Raw genomic sequence first — 20,627 nt, forward strand, 5'->3', positions numbered from 1 at the left:
TACGGTGACATACAAGTTGCTCAAAGTTGAAATGTATTGTCACTCAAAAATCCGATCGAGCCACCTTAAGATGCTTGGCAAAACTGAGTTTTTATTTAATTTGCCAAGTTTGAAGGTTGTCGCTGGGCTAGAAAGCGTTCAGTTACCTTAAGGTTACTATTGTTTTAGCGGCTACTAATTTTAGCGATTTTAGCGAGTTGGGCGAAAATCGCTAAGTTTAGTACTCGCTAAAATTCGTCTCGGTCAAATTTAATACTCTTTAAATTTAAGTACCCCCTCCCTCCACCCCAAAGGAAAAAAAAAAATAAAGATAGTCGGTAACTTTGTTCTTTCTGGCTATGCGAATGTTCGTTCAATTTAAAGTGATTTTGTTCATTAATTTCCATCTTATCTATAGGTACATTAAAAACTGGTTTACACGATATCACTAAATTTTTACATTTTTGAAATATCGAATGAGATACCAAGAAAACAAGAAAGCACTGTCGAGCAACCATGTCGAATAATGAACTATTTTCTTCGCAACTTCTTTGACGAAACCAAGGGCAATTCATCATTGGAAACAAGATGCCGTCTGGGACGAAGACGCACGTGACTTTTCACTTCCCGCGCTCAAGAACAGGTCCATCCAGTCGTCCGTCCTGATTTAAGGTGGCTCGTACCGGTTTTTCTTGCGTGGGAAGTCTGGTGACTAGCGCGCGCGTCACGCTTCATGCCCACGAGTCACGCGCGAGATTTGAAAAAGAAAACAAACATGGCGGACGAGTGCGAGGTTGCTTTTCTTCATTTTAAGAAAGAAATTCCGCGTTCAACTGAAGTTTTTTCAACAAGAACATTTTAAGTCAACTTAATGTTCGACAGTCAAAATGTTTTCGGATCTCGCTGCTCGAGTTAAAAAAGCAAATTCGCATGTGCTACGATCGATCTTGTCAGAGATCGTGACTCAATTCCACTTTTTTCGTTTCAGCTTATTTGAGTTCGCTTTTAAACACATGTTTATTCAGACAAAGAAATACTAAACAGTAAGACCTAAGAGGCACAACTGGCGCTAACTGAAACTAGCTAAATCACATAAAATCCTGAGCCGAAAAGTTTCGCAGACAAAGCGAGGGGAAGTCCACGCGTGTTGCGCGCGTATGTGCCCGCAAAGATCAGCGGTAGTCAGAACTGAGCATGAGTAAATACCAAACTTTTAAAATCGAAATTTTAAAGTGCGCGGAAACGCGCGTGGGAATTATTGAGTTCGCGAAGGCTTTAGCAAGAAAACTAACCCGATGACCCCTATTTTTTATTGCCCTAATATTTTCCTTTTATGTAAAGGAAACGCCAGAAAAAATCTAAAAAAATTCTACGAAAGGAATTTTTAATTACTTACAAATTGCTCTTTTTTGCATTTGCAAAAAATCCGCTTCGTAGAATTTTTTAAAAATAATTATACAGTTTCTTTTTCATATGCTTAAAGTTATCACGAGAAAAATCAAAGCCTCTTCGAGCCACGACTGAATTTTTTTCACCAAGTTTTACGTTTGGTTTTCATATCCTGAATATATATGAGCGGCAGATGTTCAAACATTTCTTTGATGCATTTAAAAAGCAAAAAAAAAAAAAAAAAAACGAGCAAACATGCGTGACAATTGCCGACAATCGGCAGTTGACCCCACAATGTCTGTTACATTGATATAAGATCTTTTCATTTTACGTGACTGTGATTGTCGGATTAGCTCAGTCGTGTAGGTTTCAGGATGGAGTGTGAGAGGTCGTGAGATCAAAACCCAGAAGTGTCTGTTCCTTTTTCCCTTTTTTGTTTTTTTGTTTTTACCCCGCAGCACTAAAATGGTTTGTTTATTCTATCGCTCCTGTATACATTGGAGAAAAAAAGCATTTACATGTAAACCGTAAAGTAATAACGCTGTAAAAAAATAAATATATCAGAACATATAGACTGATTCAGGTAAGTATACGAAAGAGATCGATGGGTGCATCGCTTTTGCGGCTCTTAATGTGGAAGATAAACTTGCTTATCATATTTGAAAATTCCGGCCTTATCTTTGCAATAGGAAATTATGTTATGCGAGGAATCTTCTATGTAGAGTATGAATGCGCGAGTGTCAGTTTCATGCATGCGTTACAAGCAGCTGTAACGCATGCAAATATCGCATGTTGCATTGCTTTTGCGGCTCTAAATGTCCACACATAAATACCTTCCACACATAATTTTCAGCCGCATTTTGTTTCTTTTCTTTTTTCTTCCTTGTTAAACCTAAATTAAGCCACTTCCACAGCAGTAAATTAACAAGATATTTGGCCAGTAAATCACCACTCTCACTAGCTAGCTATAGCTTGCCGCAAGTACACATCGATATTCGGTCGCTGTGACAATTTGTGTGAGCCTACGGTGGTCGCGGCAGATAATCAGCGGCTCAATGGACCCCACGTTGTCTATTGCGTTTATATAAATATTTTGACACAGACGTCTTAAAGATCTCAGATTAGCACAACGCGGTAGATGACGCTCTACGAAGTGAGAGGTTATGAGTTCGAAACCAGGTTGCCAGTTGTTTTTTTTGTTTTTTTACCCCAAGCTGGAAATAATAGAATATGTTGAACCCGATTTAATTTTCGAATGGTCATAGATGTGCGACGCTAGCTTAAAACAGTGATACATTGGAGAATAAAAGCATTTACATGTATAAACCCGTAAAGTAATAACGCTGTACGAAAGAGATCAATCAGTGCATCGTTTTTTGCGGCTCTTAATGTGGTAGATAAACTTGTTTATCGCAGTTGAAAATTCAGGCGTTATCTTTACAATAGGAAATTATGTTATGCGAGGAATCTTCTCTGTATAGAAGATGCGCGAGTGTCAGTTTCATTTATCGAGCGTTTGCCTGTGTTACAAGCAGCTGTAACGCATGGGAATATCGCATGTTGCATCGCTTTTGCGGCTCTTAATAACGCTGTACGAAAGAGATCGATCAGTGCATTGCTTTTTGCGGCTCTTACATGGACGGCGGAGCATTTTTCCAACTGGGGGGGGCTGACTAGTGACTTGAAGTGGGGAGACTTAAGAGACTCTTCTCTTATTAACTCTTTATTTTTTCTTTAAAAGTGGGGGGGCTAAAGCCCCCCCAGCCCCCCCCCCCCCGGCTCCGCCGTCCCTGTCTTAATGTGGTAGATAAACTTGTTTATCGTAGTTGAAAATTCAGGCGTTATCTTTGCAATAGGAAATTATGTTATGCGAGGAATGTTTACAGCTGATGGACCAACCAACCAACCGACCAACCATGTGAGTGAAGTCGGGCTACCCACAATACTCCTTCATTGAAAATTCAGTCGTAAAAATGGGGGTCATCGAGTTAGTTTTCAAGATATAAGCACTGGAATCTGAAAAAGGGTCCAAAAAAATCACTGCCTACCGTTGCCATGGTAACCACTAATGACGTAATTATTGGTATTTTGGATCAACAACACAATAGGTAATTTAATTATACAAAAATTTTGTTACGATCTTTAATTATTTTTTTGGCCATTTTCTTCCAAACGTCGCACAGTCAAAAACCTGAAAACTGGTACGAGCCACCTTAAGCTTCCTATCGCTTACTAGTGGTAGCCAAGGGACTGGGAACCAGATTGGCCAACTCATCACAGGAATTAACTCTTCCATACGAATTATTTTTAGCTTACTTTTTATTAACGACAAAGACAACAAAGCTTTGGAAAAAAGTGTATATTCCTTTATTAATTACCATGCTCTCAATTTCACACACCTTGGTAAACATTACTCAGGGCATAACCATTTATACACCAATTCATTGTAGTCACCAATTTTTCTCAATAAATATATCAAAAGTATAAGAAAGGAATCAAGATTAAAATACTTTTTCTTTGTAAGGTAAGGATTATTTTTACACCAGCATTTCTATTATTATACTGTCCTTTGTGGTGTCAGAATTCACTGACTCCCAGTTCGGAATTTTGACATTCATCTCGTTAAAAAAAAGGTATTTAGTTTTACCTCCTAGCTGTAAGGATAAAAGTAAAATCCTACACAGAACTGTTGGATTGGTGTTAGCGGTTAGTGGGTTAGCGGTTAGGGCACGACAGCCCACTGCAAACCACCACAAACGTGCACATTCTGTACTAAAAATGCAAGCCACACAAAGATTTGCCATGGATAAATTCATTCGAGTAGTTGAACCTAGTCCTCGATACAGTCGAACGTAATCTCGTTGCCAGATCTCGCGAACTGGGAACGTGATTAAGTCGTACTATACCGGCGGTTTTGACCGTCTGTGACAGAGGCTTAGTTCAACCTGGCTATGAAGCAGTAGTTTCCTAAGTATTTTATAAATTGACGCAAAAAAATGACCGTGACGTCACACCTGTTTTTGACCTCATACAAAACATCTTTACTCGTCCAATCAGAGTTCGTGTTATATAACTACTGTTTTGTAAATTAAAGCGATTACTCACTACGCGTACAAATAGTTAAGTTTAAATAAATGACATTTAATTGAATTAATTGATAAATATAAAATGCTCACGTCGACGACACCAATCACTAACCAGTGTGCTTTTCAAGCTTTCAAATATATCCTTAAATTCTCCGTAGAAAAGAAGCACTGGTTTTGGCAAATCCTTGTTAAAACACAGGAAAAATTTCCAAACATTATAAACCAATCAGTTCAAGTGTGGCAGAGAACACTCGTCAGTTCTCCGAAAGATGCCACATCTTGATGGCGTCATCAGGGCACGTCATGTTGCCCTAGCAACTCCTCTGAAGAACCGCGGGCTCAGTCAACGGGCGGAGGCACATTTCCACTGGTGCAAGGGCCTGAACATTGCCGTTGATATCACTCATAACACCGCACTCCTATCTCTTTAGTTAGAATCCACTACACCAACCAACCCGTTAGTGGAATTTACTAACGGGTCAAACACTGGTACGCTTATCACTCGCACCAGGGCAACGCAGCCACCTTTCGCCCAGTGTCTTTCAATCTTGTATGGCTGAAAAAGACCCAGGGAATGGTTTTTAGCAATGCGGCCATCGAGTCATCTTTTGTTAACGTGACCTTATTCGCATGTATTTTTCCCCGCTTACAAACTCTCCTTCAGATGCCATCTCCAGGTTTGCCGACATACTGGCCTCGCTTCTTTTCCGCGGCCTGCTGCTCGCTTCTTCAACAGTCACGTGCGAATTACAGGCTTCCTCCTCATCAACAGGCTCAGATTTGATGCGGATCAGCGCAGGACATGGTGGCGTGCCCCTAGTTTGTGCTCTTGAATTTCCCCGGTTGTAATTTGTTAATGTCTCCAAAGTGCGCTCCAGTCTTTCTCGCCTTGCTTGTTGTTCCTCGACACAAAACTGGTTTCCACTCCTTTCGCTCTTAACCGGCATGGACGATGACGTCAAACTCTCGTTGCTGCTCATGTGCTGATCATGTGAACTTCCATATAAGGTGTTACTGTTAACATGAAGGTGAGGTTGCTGCTGACGTAACTGTGACGTCTCGGCCGCTTGAAGCCGTCGGATTTCTTCGTCAATCAATCGCATTTGCCACGACCACTGAGTATTGTACAAGAATGGTCGGAGATCAAATCGATTGTCGTCCGGAGAATAATTTTCGGCATGGTAGGCGGGAGTCAAGGTTGTCATTTTGTGTCGGTTGATTGAGTACGCACGGAAGAAGCGTTTGACTTTCTCTGCGACATTCAAAGGTGTGTAGCTGCCCCGCCAAGTGTGGATGAGTTTGCAGAACATGCTGTAAGGTCCGCAACGGGATATCTTCCTAAGACGACCGAACATGGATAGCTCGTCATAAGTCATGCCCATGTCCTCCTACAAAGAAAATATAGACAGTCAACTCCTCCTTTGCACAAACTAGCAGTTACAACTTTATAGGTTAAAAGGGAAAGTTTTTAACTGTCATTGACTCGTATTCCAAAGAGGTAGACGCTGCAGAATTCAGTTCATAGGCAGCTTATTAGTCATAGTCGAGGAAAAATTGTTGTGTGAGCGCCCCCAAGGTTTTCACGTCAGCCTGACGTCATGAAGATACCTAATGTTACTTAGCAACAACCCTGATCGACAAAACACGCGGGCTCGGCCACCTCTGCAATTCGACTGAAACGATTAAAGCAAATAGAAAAATAGAATACTAAAGCAACGCGATTTGAGAATACCTACCTCGTCTGTCTGTTGTATTTGTCCATCAGCAAGCGGCTCTAACTCAGCGGTGGGCGGAGCACCAAGGATTCTTATCAGCGAACTGAAATTAAACTTCTCCACACAGTAGAATATGAACGACTTTAAATCCTTCTTGCTTATTCCACCGATCGGGTTGATGTCTGCACTGGAGCAGTCGTACTTGGTCAGATACCCACACAAACTGAAAAGTGCACAAGTAGGATAAGTCATGTGTCATGTGACATGCAGGTCGGCCTTTGTGGGGGAGGGGTGGTTAAAGCGATGTGTCCTGTCTTGCGGGTGAGTTATTAATTTCCACCACAATACTAGCTTTAGAGCCTCGACTTGGACAGACGAATTACATTTGGTCTGAAAAAGATGCAATGATAATCATGTCACGAGTGGAAAAAAAAAAACACTCTGACTCTGCGATGGGAATCAAACATGGCCTCCCAAACACCAGACGGGTGCACTGTCCACGTAGCTACGGAGAGACTTGCGGTGTGCAAGGCTCACCATTGGTTCATACAACTGTATGTGACACACGTCCTGATACTGCTAGGACCAGCAATGTCTAGCCACTGTCAGGGCCGTAACCTGACCTTTGCCATAGACGAGGCCAGATCTTTCTAGTAGGTTCTGGGGGCATGCCCTCCACGATATTTTGAAATCTAGAAGCTCTGAATCTCTTTCCGAGACATTTTTCATGAAATATTTCTTGAGAAATATTAATCTTGTTTAATTGGGGATTGTTTTCCAACAAAACATATTTTGTTTTTAATTTTGGGTAAAAATTTAAGACGATGCAAGCGCCTTGTCTTGCCTCTTGCTAGTTATGGCCCTGGCCACTGTGAATCTCTAATTACGATCTCTTGGAAGAAGAGTTCTGCACATAGCCAAGAATGGAACATATAAAACTTAGACAACAGAGAAACAAGCAGAATACCTTTCATCCACATTTGCTGATCCCAAGACTAGGAGTCCTCCTGGAAGCCCGCGTGCCCACATGATCAGCTGAGCGAATAAGTACGCTAAGACCATGCGCAGACGTGCCTGTACGTTTTGCATGGCCAGATTTTCGCGATGAGTCCCGCCGTATAACTTGAACTTCGGGATTTTACCCGTAACCGCCGTAAAAATCCCGAGCACAGCACTAACAGCAGCATCAATTGTGATTCCTGAAAGAATTGGTCACAATAATGAAAGTAAATTCATGTTTAACACTTTTTCTTCCAGAGCCAAATCTGGCGTCAGCAATTTTTAAATGACTTGGGGTCCTAACTCTTTAGTTTGTAAATAAAGAATCGGTCTAACAACTTTATTGGTCTCAAAAATTTTACAATAACAGAAAAGAAAAGGACCAAAAAGGAATTGCGCAAACAGGAAAAATAATTACCCATGCGAGGCGCAACCCTAGAAAAGCCTTGAGCACGACGATTCAAATAAAAGCTAATGAGCAGTAATTTCATGTGGTACTGTTTAATACACTGAACAAGGTGGTTCTAACTTTCAAGTCTGTGGTAAAAGTCTGTATGTGAGCCTAGTGGCCCATCTGGCCACAGCTCACTTTGATCTTGAAGCAAGAAGCAACTATTATTTTTATTACTAGTATTTCTACTCCTCCCTGGATTAGATGCTAGTCCATCACAAGGTTACCCCTCACCATACCCATTTATACACTCAGGTGAAAAAAAAGCGCTATGAGAGTGAAGTATTTTGCTACCGTGCACCTATCCAGTTGATACTGTTTTAAAACACTTGCGTACTTCCACTGGATATACAGAAGGGATTTATCTGGCCCCATAAACCTGATAAATAACTATCCAGCGGATCAATAACATAGTAAACAGGAGCTGTTTTGAGGAAATCCACATTGAAAAGACCCGAAGATTCTTTGATTATCAGGAAATGGAACAATACAAGCACTGCAAGCGTTGTTGTGGTATGGCTAAGTGTTAGGCAACCTCAAGGCTCATTGCTTGATGGTAGCAAAGGAAAATGCAATGCTTACCCATGTGGTGACTGCCTATCTCCTCTGCTAAGTTACTTGCTCTTTTTCTTGTTTCTTCAGAAGAGTTCTCAGTCCCCATGTAGCATGTGACAAAAATGCGGCCTGCTAACTCTTTGGGATCTGTAGGTATGTAATTGCTGAAGAGGAAGAAGAAGAAGAAGAAGAAGAAGAAGAAGAAGAAGAACAATTTTTAACTTAAGCCGTGGCTAGACGAAGTTTAACAATAACTGTGGACTAACAAACAATAGCAAGTTAGGTCTGAATGTCTGAGTAGGGTGCCTAGAGGCTCTTACAGTATATAGGAAATGTTGGGTACCAAGTTTTCATGATACAAAGTTATACAAGTCACCAAAGGCAAAATTAAGTCGCCTGTGGCACCTGGGCTCTGCTAGAACACAGCCCTGCCCTCCCACCACCACCCCCCCCCTCCCCTCTCCTCTGACCCAGGTAAGTGTGTCAGTACCCATCTATACACCTTGGTGGGGAGAGATACCATGAGAGTTGAACGGACTGAGTCACGGAATGTCAGGGCAGTACCTAGGATTTTAAGTCTGCGAGGGCAAACTCCAATATAGCTATCAGAAATAGCCCAGCAAAATCAAACATTATAATAGAAATTTGGCTTTCCTGGCAGGGGCAACTGCCCCCGCTGCCCCTCACTAGGTACGGCCCTGAATGTAGTCAAATTTAGCATTGGAAATGACCATCAAATTGAGTGAAATAAAAAATTAACTCAAACTAGTGAAGGAACATTTCAAAAACACAGCAAAATACAAAAGAAGGTATGGATGGCCAAAAGTGATGCAGATTGAAACAGATTGCAATTATGGGTTTTTGAAAAATTTTTGGGCTGAACAGTTTTCAAGTTATTCTCATTTGCTTGTAACTTTAAATAATAATGCCCAGGAGACACCCGTTTGGTTGCAATAAAGCTTTGGTTTTGTCATTTGGATCCATAGAAGTAATTTCTTTGCAAACATTAAGTTTCATAGCAAGTATTTGGCGAAACCTAAAAAAATATACTTAAAGGAGAAGTTCACTCCAGAATGGCCATTAATTTTCTTTGCGCCAATAAAAAGTTTACACAAAGATATGTTATTCACCAAAATTTCAGCCTCCAACTTTAGCTATAACCCTACGAAACCTTATCCAAAACTCGACAACTGAACGCCGCCATCTTGGAGCTGGTAATGTCTGTGTGACGTCAAAGAGCTCAGCCTGAAGTTTGACGGGGAAATTTTAATGGTCGAAACTCCTTGTTTTTTGTATTTCTTGGAGCTCTGTTTGAGCAAAATGGAGCTGCACAAACATGCATTTTGTCAAACCAAAGCCACTTCGAAGAAACAAGGAGTTTCGAGTATTTAAATTATCCCGCCAAACTTCAGGCTGAGCTCATTGACGTCACGCATACATTACCAGCTCCAAGATGGCGGTGTCCAGTTGTCGAGTTTTGGATAAGATTTCGTAGGGTTATAGCGCACGTTGGGGGCTAAAATTTTGGTGAATAACATATCTTTGTATAAACTTTTTACTGGCGTAAAGAAAATAAATGGCCATTCTGGAGTGAACTTCTCCTTTAACTCAGCTGCACACAGTCCCTTTAAGTCTTAAGCCCAAGAACACAACATAATGACCCCAGCCAGGGCTGGAACCTGGAGTCCAGCACACTAACTATTAAGGCTATTTAGGCAACTGTACTTCCCAAACCATAAAGAATTTTCAAAGCAAATTTTAACTTAGGAAAATATAGTCTCTAAAGTGTCTTCTTATAGCATGTCTGCTGTTATTTACTAACTCACTTATCATTGATAATCCTGCGAACATCTTCTAACACCTGTTGATCTCCATTCCTCACAGCTTGGCACACCTGGTGGCACATGGAGCTTACAATACAAGCTGTTGATGAACTGTCAATGCCTGTAAATTCAATAACAACAACATGTCTTCATCTGATAAAATTAAAATGAACTGAATGAATCCATCCATGAAGACAGCCTGTTCACAGCCTACAGTTTTACTGATTCAGGATTTTTTTATATAAAATTGGATTTTCTACTTGATGCTATTGCCTGTTTTTACATGTAACTCTGTAATCAAACTCTATCCAAAGTCACCTTACAATATCAACACAAAACCTTCACCTGGGGACAGGAAAGGAGATTAAAGAAACTCGATAATAAGGATATGTTATCTTGGTAAAAATTTACCCAGGTGAGAAAAGGGCTGTGAAGGATGAAAGGAAGATAGAGAAATGGCAACTGCGAAGGCAGGAAGCATAGTGAAAGAAAAAGACAAAATTGTAAGTCAGTCAGACAGACAGTTAGTCAGTCAGCCCAAAGGCAGGGAGAGAAAAGTGCAAGAAATGACTGTGAGAGAAGGTACTTCTTACTGTGCTCTGACAAAGGGCTAATGCTCGAACTGTCAGCTTTTCAATTTCACTAATGGTGGTTTATTTAGCTTTATCAACTTGCAGTTGATAATCAATAATATTATAAAAATCAAAGTCTCTTTGAGATGTCGACGTTTTTGCATGAAGTATGAGTCGAAGGTTTATCCTGTGCATTGTTCTTCGAACTTATCATTACAGTTTCTTTGTAGTTTAGTTTAACAATTTCCTATCTTCGTGGAGGAAATGCAGCCATATAATTTTATCAAAAATGGCTCGTCCGCGCCGGGTATTTATACACATATTCCTTAACATTACACAAATAAACAGTGCAAATTTCACCGAGATCTGACAATTCTATACTTTAAAATTGCAAGGACCTTTCGAGGCAGTCAATTACGGCAGCGAAATTAGCAAATGAAACAGCAAAATATGCGTGCAACGCTTTGTTTTTGCGACGCCATATTTGAATTGTTATAGCCGGGTAGACCGCTGTTCAATGTGTTCAAGGCCGTATCGTTACGATTGCTCCACGAAAAAGCACGAAAAAAATACGGATATTTCCGACTACTGTCGGAGAAAACATTGCGCATATAATTGGGGCGTAAACAAATCGTAACACTCAAGCTGCGTTTTGTCTACGCTCTGCGAGGGTTGGATATCAAGACCCAGGATTAAACAAAAGCCATATATACAGTGAATGCTTTCGAATTATATTTGAAGATGAAATACGAAAGAATTTTGCTGTCTTTGACTGAAATTCCACTCGAACTGCGTAGATACAATCGCATGTTGTAAAGCCGATTCATGCAACATTGCTGTCATTCCCTGTCAACGCGAGGTCACGTCTCTAACGACCTAGGCTGATGACGAAATAGAGTTGCGCTTGCATGTAGCGACCAAATTTGGCCTAATTTTTAACCGCTCCTAAGCTAAAAGAAGCCCCCATCTCTTGCATTTGTTTTAACTTCAATAATATCTTTGAAAAGAGCGAGTTTTTTGGTATGGTTTATTTTTGACGTTTGTAATTTTTAAACGATGTAAGTGCTAGTGATTATTTATTTGTGTTTTAGTTACGCAATCCATTGTTTGTGCGACGCTTTTTATAGATCGCCTTTCAGACACACGTGCGTTGAGATAAGAAAGCTGACATGTCACTTTTAAAATTGTTATATAACGTTTGTAAATGTGACAAGTCACGTTTTTTTTCACGAGATCGCAAGTGATCACCCACAGCGGAAAGTAATCCCTTGAGAAATTAAAACAGTCCCTTGATAAATTAAAAAAGTCCCTTGAGAGTTTACAAATATGTGGTTCCAAATTTTGTCCACATAACTCCTATTCTACGTTTTTAGCTTGTAAACAAGCAAAAACGTCAAATAATAATAAAAAATAAAATAATGTTGTTTATAGTAGTCATGTACTTAGTCTCAAGATAGATAGTTTGCAGATAGCTAGTTTACACCCATGCCCCTTCCCTTACCAAATTCTCATGCAAAAAACTGTATAAACACATTCAAGTTCTCCCAGCTTGTACTGTACAAAACAAATAAAGAACAGTTAGGCGAGTTCAGGTTTATAGGATTTCCACACTTTTGGTGTCCTGACATCATGTTGCCTGGAAGAAGGGAAGGAAGAGTACGAGCAGCAGGTACTAGGTGGTTGAAACGGCTGGGACAACTTAAAAATTTTATTCTCACCTCCACTTAGTGGTAGAAAAAAACCAGCCTGACCACTTCTTCTAAGGTAATCCCACAACCAACATGCTGGACCAAGACTTATCTCCTCCTCAGGTGTATGATAATGAACTTCTATTGGTTCAGCTGAGGGCACAGAGATATCATCATCACGGCTCAGTGCAAAGTCTACTTTGATGCGTGGATAGCTCTCTGAAACAGCCATCGCACTTGCACCAAAGGTAGCTGAAGAACCTCGGTGAGAGCGCACTTCTTCCAGATCAACTGTTGATGTCACAACTTCCACTTCTTGCAGTGAAAACTGCATGCCTTGTGCAACTATTTTGCCATTAACAGCAATCATTGAGCATCCATCATAGTAAACTCTCTCCCCATCACACCCTCGCATATTAGCGTACAGGTAAATGCCTCCACCCTAGTAGACAGGAACAAATTCTCTGTTAATATCCATTCTTCAATGCATAACATTTATTTAAGAAACAAGATCCTGTATTTTTCACATGGTTTTCTAGAAGTGCAGGGAGGCGCGGTGGCGTAATGGTTAATATACTAACGTGCTCGACTCTAAGATGAACAGCCCGGGTTCGAGCCCTCGCTGGGGCGCTGCCTTGTGATCTTGGGCAAGACACTTTACTCTCACAGTGCCTCTCTCCACCCAGGTGTATAAATGGGTGCCGGCGAATTTACTGCTGAAGGGGTAACCCAACCCTCCAAGTTTATTTTTTTCCTTAGTGGCCATTTGGCCACCAACTACTCAAGTTTTGGTCGCCAGTGAAAAATTGTAGTCCCCAAATTAAGCTGATGCTTTCAATCCTTCCTCTCAATTTTAGTCGCCAGGCTGGCGACCTTGGTTCAAATTTAGTCGCCAGCTCCCAAATTTTAGTCGCCCCGGCGACTAAAATGGTCTTAACTTGGAGGGTTGTAACCCTGCGATGGACTAGCATCCCATCCAAGGGGAGTAGCAATACTCCTAGCCGCTAACAGTGAGAACACAAAAACCATGAACACTTTCATTATACTTTGAAAAAGGAAGTAGGGGAAATAGTTGACGAATTATTCATGGAGAATATCCTGCTGCTTCATTTCTGTTCATTTGTTTAATTCTCTGCAGTTTGAGCTATCATTCGATGGTTTTCTGCAGGATTAACATATGCAAAATAGAGTAAAGTGTTCGCGGTTTTCTGGTTCACACTGTAATGCTACAGAAACCGGGATAAGCTCCAGCTGTATGGGTCACTTGGCTCAGACACAGACTTAACCTTTCTAGAAGTGCTTTGTTCCTGTATAAAGTGCAAAACTAACCATCCATGTCAATCTCTTGGAATCAGTTATAAGTTATTCTATCGACTACATTTTAGGTCTTTATCATATCTTACATGTAGATATTAGTCGTCATTTTTAATTTTTAATTAAATAATTGTATATATTTTATAACTTTTAGCTCACATTTTTCTTTTTTTTTTAACAAATTTTTAAGCTAGAAATTTTTAATCAGGAAATGCGTCACACATAATTAAAGCTTTAAAGCTTTGAAGAATTTTATTCCCTTTATTTTATTTTATTATTATTATTTTTTTTTATTTTCATTGTGGCTTACCTGTAAACTAGCTGGTGCGTTCCTGCAGATTTTGCTAACCATATCTGCGGGACGCATCGAAACCATAGCTAAGTGTAATGACCATATTGTATTGTAAAGGAATTTTCAGGAGCAGAGAAATACTTCATGTACCTTATTCGTGGCATCCTTTACAAGCTCAACTCTTTTGTCTAACTTTCGAAGCTGGTGGTGGCTCGCGCTACCATTAGTAATAATCTCTACACCATCAAGTGCCATGCTTAAATGTGGGCTATTCACACTAAAAAGTTCCTCGCAGATTTCTGTGCCAACACAGGTGTCCAGTGTGGAGATAACACCATCTCCAAATGGGACAGTCACTTGACCAGTTATATCTGCTATCATGCGAGGAAGGAAGTACTCCTCAGTCTGTTTTGCCTAGTGAAACAAGGAAACTAGGTCAGTATCGCCTTGCTGATTTAAATAGTTATTGCAAAAATTAACATCACTATGACAAATAGTTTTAATGTGGCTAAATAATATTCAGTTTGGTTGTCCACCCCCTTCCCCCTCAAAAATAAATTAAAATTGATTTCAGTTTTGGAAAACCAGTGCATAAGGTCATAATAACTCTGATTTTATCATCCTGGGCCCTGTTGTTCAAATGGTGGATAATGCTATCCCACCGGAAAAAAATCACTATCCAGCAGATAAGTGTTGACAAAACAAACTACACTATCCATATTTGGATAGTGATTTATCCAGTGGATAGCGCTATCCATCCTTTAAACAACAGAGGCCTAGAATGTAAACTTGGATGTAAAGCTTTAAACTCTGCAATCTGATTTTTTATTGCTTTAACATACTTACTTGAATAAGTACTGCTCCTGAACAACAATGTGGTAATTGTTGGAAAACTTATAGAGCTATCATTTAGGGCCCTCACCCATAGCACCTGTTAGGACTGAGTACTTTTGTTACGGGTGAAGATGTCGATTTATGTTATGTTACACTTGCGTACAGAGCGAAATGCTATGGGTGATAAGCCCAATGTAACAGCTGTTTAAATGACAGCCCTGACTTGTTCTAAATTGGTGCTTATTTGAAGAGAGATAGACTTTCAATAAGTCAATGTCAGGATTAAAGCCAGGACTCAAGGCAGAATTTGAGCTAGCCAAATCAAAGTCAGGACTTAAGCTAGGACTTGAGTCAGGACTAAAAGTTATTGTTACTGTGATATATTTTGTAAACTCTGGTATATGACTGTAGAAAATTCCGGGATTTCTAATCAAGCATTTGGCAACACAACTCATTATTGTTCGATTGGGTTTGGTAATCGAACAGAATCAAACTCACAATAGAATTTGGTCAATTAAACACAATTGAATCTTTGATTACTGAATGGTCGACAATCATATTCAATTGAATGTTTGATCACTGTGTGATTTACTTATTTTCAGGCATCAAGAGATGCATTTTCAACAAAATTAAGTCTGATTAAAGCCCCATTTACACGCGCTAAAAAATCGGCATGGCACGGCAAATTTATGGCACCGTGACCAAACCATTTCAGCATGGCACTACCCTTTTACACGACCAAAACAAGAGGGTTTTCTCCTGTTAGGAAGTTTTATTTTTTATATCGGCACCCCTTTTTTTTTTTTTTTTTTTTTCCCATTTTAAAAATTTTTTTTTGTTGTTTTTCTCTTTTCGTGCAAAATGCGAATTTTATCAGCAAGGAACGAGTTGTCGACAATTCAACATATTTAACAGTGTTCAAGGGCAAAACAAATTGACATCTGAAAGAAGCTGACGAGATCAGAAGCAGAGGAAAGAAAAATAAATGGCTCTTTGCAGTGATGGTGGGAGAGTGAAAGCTTTCTCTTATTTTCTTCCTCGGAGGCATTCTCATCCCACAGAACTTCTCTTTTTTACACTTTTTTTGCCATCAGCGTGACCAAAATAAACAAGGGCTCTTGGGATGAAAATGCCGCAGTGGCCGCCGTTTTCATGGAAACTACGCTTGCGGCCCACTTGCTTTCGGCACGGTGCCTCGATTTACCCAAAAAAATTCAGCACTGGCGCCACGTTACATTTGGGTATGTTTACACATTGATAATTGGCAGTGCTGTGCCCAAAATTGTCAGCACGGTGCCAATTAACAATTTGCCATGCAGTGCCAATTTTTTTTTGCACATGCAAATGGGGTTTAAAGTTTGATTGCGCTTGATGTTGTTCGATTGGTTTGACTGGTTCAATTGGCTTGATGACCAAACTCACAGCAAATTAGCTGTTCGGTTTTGTTCGAATCCAATTGAACGATTAGAGGAGGGGGGGGAGGAGGGGGAGGCGAAGAAGAGGGAAGGGGAGGGAGATTGAGGTTGTATAAATATAAAGTGATAAACTTTAAACTAGGATCTCAGTACACACCTTAGCCCATCTTGTAAACCACCTTCCCTCTCTGTAGTTAGCATCACAAGCCAGAGCCATCTTAGGTCTGATTAACAGGATCTTTCCATTAAGGAAGATAACTCTGCAGTTATAGCGTACATTCCGGTGCATAATCGGCATCCCGACATCACAAATTATATCTTTGGTCACTGGAGACTTCAACAACAATGCAAGCACTTGAAAAGAATGCAGTAAAGTGTCGCTCTCTAAGAAGTGATCGTTACAGCCGTACCCAGGAATTTCTAACTCGGGACCAAGTCTGTATGTTGCCCCATGTGCTCGAGCAATGTTAATGCTTTGTATAATTCGTTTCAGGTTGCCCTCAAAATCCAAGGCCCATTGATTCAGGCTACAAGCTGCCAGAGTCACTTTGCGTCCCATTTCAATTTCCTAAGCGCTTATATAAGCTGAAAACTTACTGTCAGTAGTGTTAAAATTGACAACATATAAAAATTCACGTTGCTTTCACAAATCGTACAATATTCTTTCAGCTGATACGAATACGTATCGACTTGCCATGGTACATCCTCGGAACACTTCGTGTGAAGTTCGTACGGTGCTCGTATCTACCGAGCTAGATCCAGTTCTCCATCAAAAGTTCGGCTTACGCGTACGTGTAACGCCTTGGAGAAATTACATCAACCGCGAAGGAACAGTATACGTAAATTGCGAAACAATAACCAAACAAAAATGTTTCGTTACGGGTTGTTAGTGTTGTCTCCTTCTTGCATCAGGACCAAAATACCAGCCCTACTGAAGCAAGTATCTCAAGAAGTCAAAGAAGTGTTGTACGTTGACATCTACGAGCCTGATTACGTGTACCACCACGTCCGGACTTTGTACGATCTGTTGGTCGATGTGTATGGAAACAACTCTGCAAGAATCGGTCAGCTTGACGTCCGTGTTCTACTACCACAGACTTTGACTGCGAAGGACAGCAGTGTTGAAGAAGTAAGGCATCTTTTCAAGGAGCCCGAAGTCGCATTTGTTCGAGATGTTTTCCGACAAGATCAGTCAAAACTTGGTCTCTTTGAGTTCAAGAAATGGATGGCTAGGCGATTTCAGCTCTCTGATCTCGACAAAAAGTTAAGGTACTTGACGGTTGAAGAAGATCTAGTCAGCGAGGGAGCTGGAAGGCCTCATGTGAACGGTGCATGCCTGCAAACATACAAAGAGGTTGTTCTCGGCGGCACCTTCGATCATATGCATTCTGGGCATCGACTGCTTCTTGCTGCAGCTTCTTTACTCTGCGAGCAACGAATCACAGTTGGGCTTAGCGAGGGCCCCCTTCTGCAAAGGAAGATCTTAAAAGAACTGATCGAGCCTTTTCAGGACAGGAAAAAGAATTTGCAAGAGTTTATAGATGATGTAAAGCCAGGTATTGTCTCTTTTCTTGTTAAAATCATTTATGTTATAAATAATTAAGTACATATATCATCATTATACCGTAGTACACTGTACTTCAACCCATTTGGTTTATTTAAGCTTAAATAAAGGAAGATGGTCAACTTTAAGCTTATTAGTAAAATGAAGAAAGACACTTTCTGTTATGTTCATCAGTTGACACGGTAGTTTTATTTTTGGTGGGACAAAGTATAGAGAATCTGAGATGATCGAGTCAATCTCCAGCAAGGTGTGACCCTGTTTGGTGGAATGACAGAATGGCACTCCAAATGGGTTAGCCGCGCTGGACAGCTCAGGGATCAGAGCGCCCGCCCAGTTTTGGGAGGTCCGGGTTGATCCCGTGGGGGTCATTGTGTTGTGGGGTTCTTGGAGTAAGACACTTACATGTAACTCTGGCAAAGGGGTGCACTCTCTCCACCGCTGGTATAGTAAATGGGTACATTTGGCAGGAAAAATAATACTGGGCTCTGAATCAGAGCAGACACTTTACTCTCACAGTGTCTTTCTCCACCCAGGTGTATAAAATTAATGGGTATCAGTGAATTTAATGCTGGGGGTAACCCTGCGATGGACTAACATCCTATCCAGGGGGAGTAGAATACTCCTAGTTGCTTAATGCTACTGAAAGTGGGATAAGCTCTGGGCAGTTACTTCCGGCACCAGTTTCTTGCAGACTTAAAGAGTAGTGTCAGAACTAATATGGAGGAAGTTGTCTCAGTTAATGGAAGGCTTTGACAAATTCGATGTTAACCTGTATGTTTTCTTCACAGGCCTTGAACACAACATCATACCACTGATTGACCCAGTTGGCCCAGCAGGAACAGATCCAGAATACCAGTGCCTGGTTGTCAGTAAAGAGACGGAGAAAGGAGGCTTTATAGTGAATGATGTGCGAGAAAAGAAGGGTTTAAACCCGCTGGATGTGCATGTGATTGATATTGTTGTTGATAAAGGTGGTGAATTTGTCCACGGAAAACACCACGAAGGGGATGAAAAGATGAGTTCCACGATGGAAAGACAGAAACTCTTAGGAAAACTTTTAAGGCCTGTTGTCAGGAAAGAGAGGGGGCATGGTCAGCCATATGTCATTGGTCTAACTGGAGGGATTGCCAGTGGAAAATCTGCCGTCTGCCAAAGACTTAAAGGCTTAGGAGCTGCAGTCATTAGCTGTGACCAGTTGGGGCACCAAGCATATACACCCGGGAAGAAAGCTTACAAGGAAATTATTGAGAATTTTGGAAGTGGAATTCTTACTGAGGAACGCACTATAAACAGAAGAGCTCTAGGTTCCATTGTTTTTGCAGACAAAACCAAACTGGCATTGCTTAATCGCATAGTTTGGCCAGAAATATTGGCACAAGCCCAAGCAGAAATTCAAAGGTATGGTGATGAAGGGTTCAAAGTTTGTGTTTTGGATGCTGCAGTTCTTTTGGAGGCCGGGTGGGACAGTGACGCCAATGAAGTATGGGTGACGTTCGTCCCAGAGAATGAGGCTCTTACGCGCATTCTGTCACGCGATGGTATCTCTAAAGAACAAGCAGTGAACAGAATAAACTCGCAAATAAGCAATGAAGAAAGGGTTGCGAAGGCTAATGTCACTATCTGCACCTTATGGGAACCAGAGTTTACCCAGCAGCAGGTTGAAAGGGCATGGGGATATTTACTAGAAAGAATATAATTTCCCTAGTAACCTACAGTACTTGAGTTTATAGGATCCAGCAACAAATCCTGCAGGAATACGCAGGATCTTTCAGGACCATAGCCAGACTTTTTAGCAAAGCACTTGCTAGGGGGGGTCTGGGGGAATGCCCCAGAAATTTTTAAAACTAAAAGCTCTGAAACACATTTTCAACATTTTTTGTGACTTATAATTTCTTCAGAAAAATCAATCTTGTTCTCACTGGGAGTTATTTTTCCAACTAAACATACTTTTTTTAAATTTTGGGTTAAAATCTGGATGAGGTAAGTGCCTTGTCTTGCCTCTTGCTAGCTATGGCCCAGTGTCCTGTGTACTACATGTATAGAGTCTTACAGTAATAATAGGATGTTGAATAGGATCTTACACAGGATGCTATGTAGAATTTCTAGCAGGGTTTTTAGACTATACGTTATCAATATAGCTCACTATTAGATGCTGGTTACAGTGATATACACATAATTAATATTGCAGCATAGCTTACAAAAATTATGTCTTACCGGTAAATTATTTTTGTCCGTTCCAATTCTCAAATTATTTTATACACATGCTGTGATATAATTGTGCCCATAAATATAGTTATTACAATTCTTATTGTAATGAATTATTAGTTGATCAACAGTACTTTAACAACCAACCACAGTCATTTTGTACTTTTGTTGAAAGATTACAGACTATCGATAAAGGCAATTTTGTCATCAATAATTTCCAAATTTTTTCTTTAAATCATCGGAAGCCTTCTACTAGCAAAACCCTTTGGAAAAAAGTTTTCAAAAGCACTTTCACGAAAATTATATTATTTACATTAATAAAATGTCTTAACTTTATTATACATGTATACCCTTTCAGTCTCAACATAAAGATGTCATTTCTCCTTACTAGTTTACCGTATGTTTCTTTTAATCTAGCTTGTGAGAACTTGGTGGTAAATCGACTTGAAGACTATTACTAAGCTGATGATTTTCTTTATTCTCATTATTTGTGTTTTTGATAATGTACAAGCATTATTAAGAGAAGTAATATGTGGATCAGGTGTAATGAGAGGCTGCTGTATTCATAAAGGTTGTACTCAAATGTAAATAGCTTTTTTTTAAAATCATGCACAACTTAACAATAAAATACTTTATGATGGCATTTGATGTCCGTGGTGTTTAGGTTGTCACGCAACACTGATGAACTTAGTTAACGAGGCGTGGCCAAGTTGACTATTACCAGCAGAAAACGATGGCTATTAGTC

The 20,627-nt window shown here is 40.3% G+C and overlaps 2 protein-coding genes across 2 annotated transcripts; one reads left to right on the plus strand and one right to left on the minus strand.

Moving 5' to 3' along the window:
* Positions 1-3,712: 3,712 nt before the first annotated feature.
* Positions 3,713-16,928, minus strand: LOC144666834 (glutamine-dependent NAD(+) synthetase-like). The gene is made up of 8 exons (XM_078528237.1): positions 16,270-16,928; positions 14,014-14,277; positions 12,288-12,699; positions 10,001-10,118; positions 8,202-8,338; positions 7,137-7,368; positions 6,191-6,392; positions 3,713-5,842 (listed from the first exon to the last, which is right to left on the minus strand). The coding sequence occupies exons 1-8, from the start codon at positions 16,669-16,671 to the stop codon at positions 5,066-5,068; spliced, it is 2,544 nt and encodes an 847-aa protein (XP_078384363.1). The 5' UTR covers positions 16,672-16,928; the 3' UTR covers positions 3,713-5,065.
* On the plus strand, positions 16,901-20,522 carry LOC144666835 (bifunctional coenzyme A synthase-like). The gene is made up of 2 exons (XM_078528238.1): positions 16,901-17,668; positions 18,465-20,522. The coding sequence occupies exons 1-2, from the start codon at positions 16,981-16,983 to the stop codon at positions 19,370-19,372; spliced, it is 1,596 nt and encodes a 531-aa protein (XP_078384364.1). The 5' UTR covers positions 16,901-16,980; the 3' UTR covers positions 19,373-20,522.
* The last annotated feature ends 105 nt before the right edge of the window (positions 20,523-20,627 follow it).

This window comes from Oculina patagonica, chromosome 9, assembly GCF_052425735.1.
Source record: "Oculina patagonica isolate OP01 chromosome 9, crgOcupat, whole genome shotgun sequence".
In the NCBI taxonomy this organism is placed as follows: Eukaryota; Metazoa; Cnidaria; class Anthozoa; order Scleractinia; family Oculinidae; genus Oculina; species Oculina patagonica.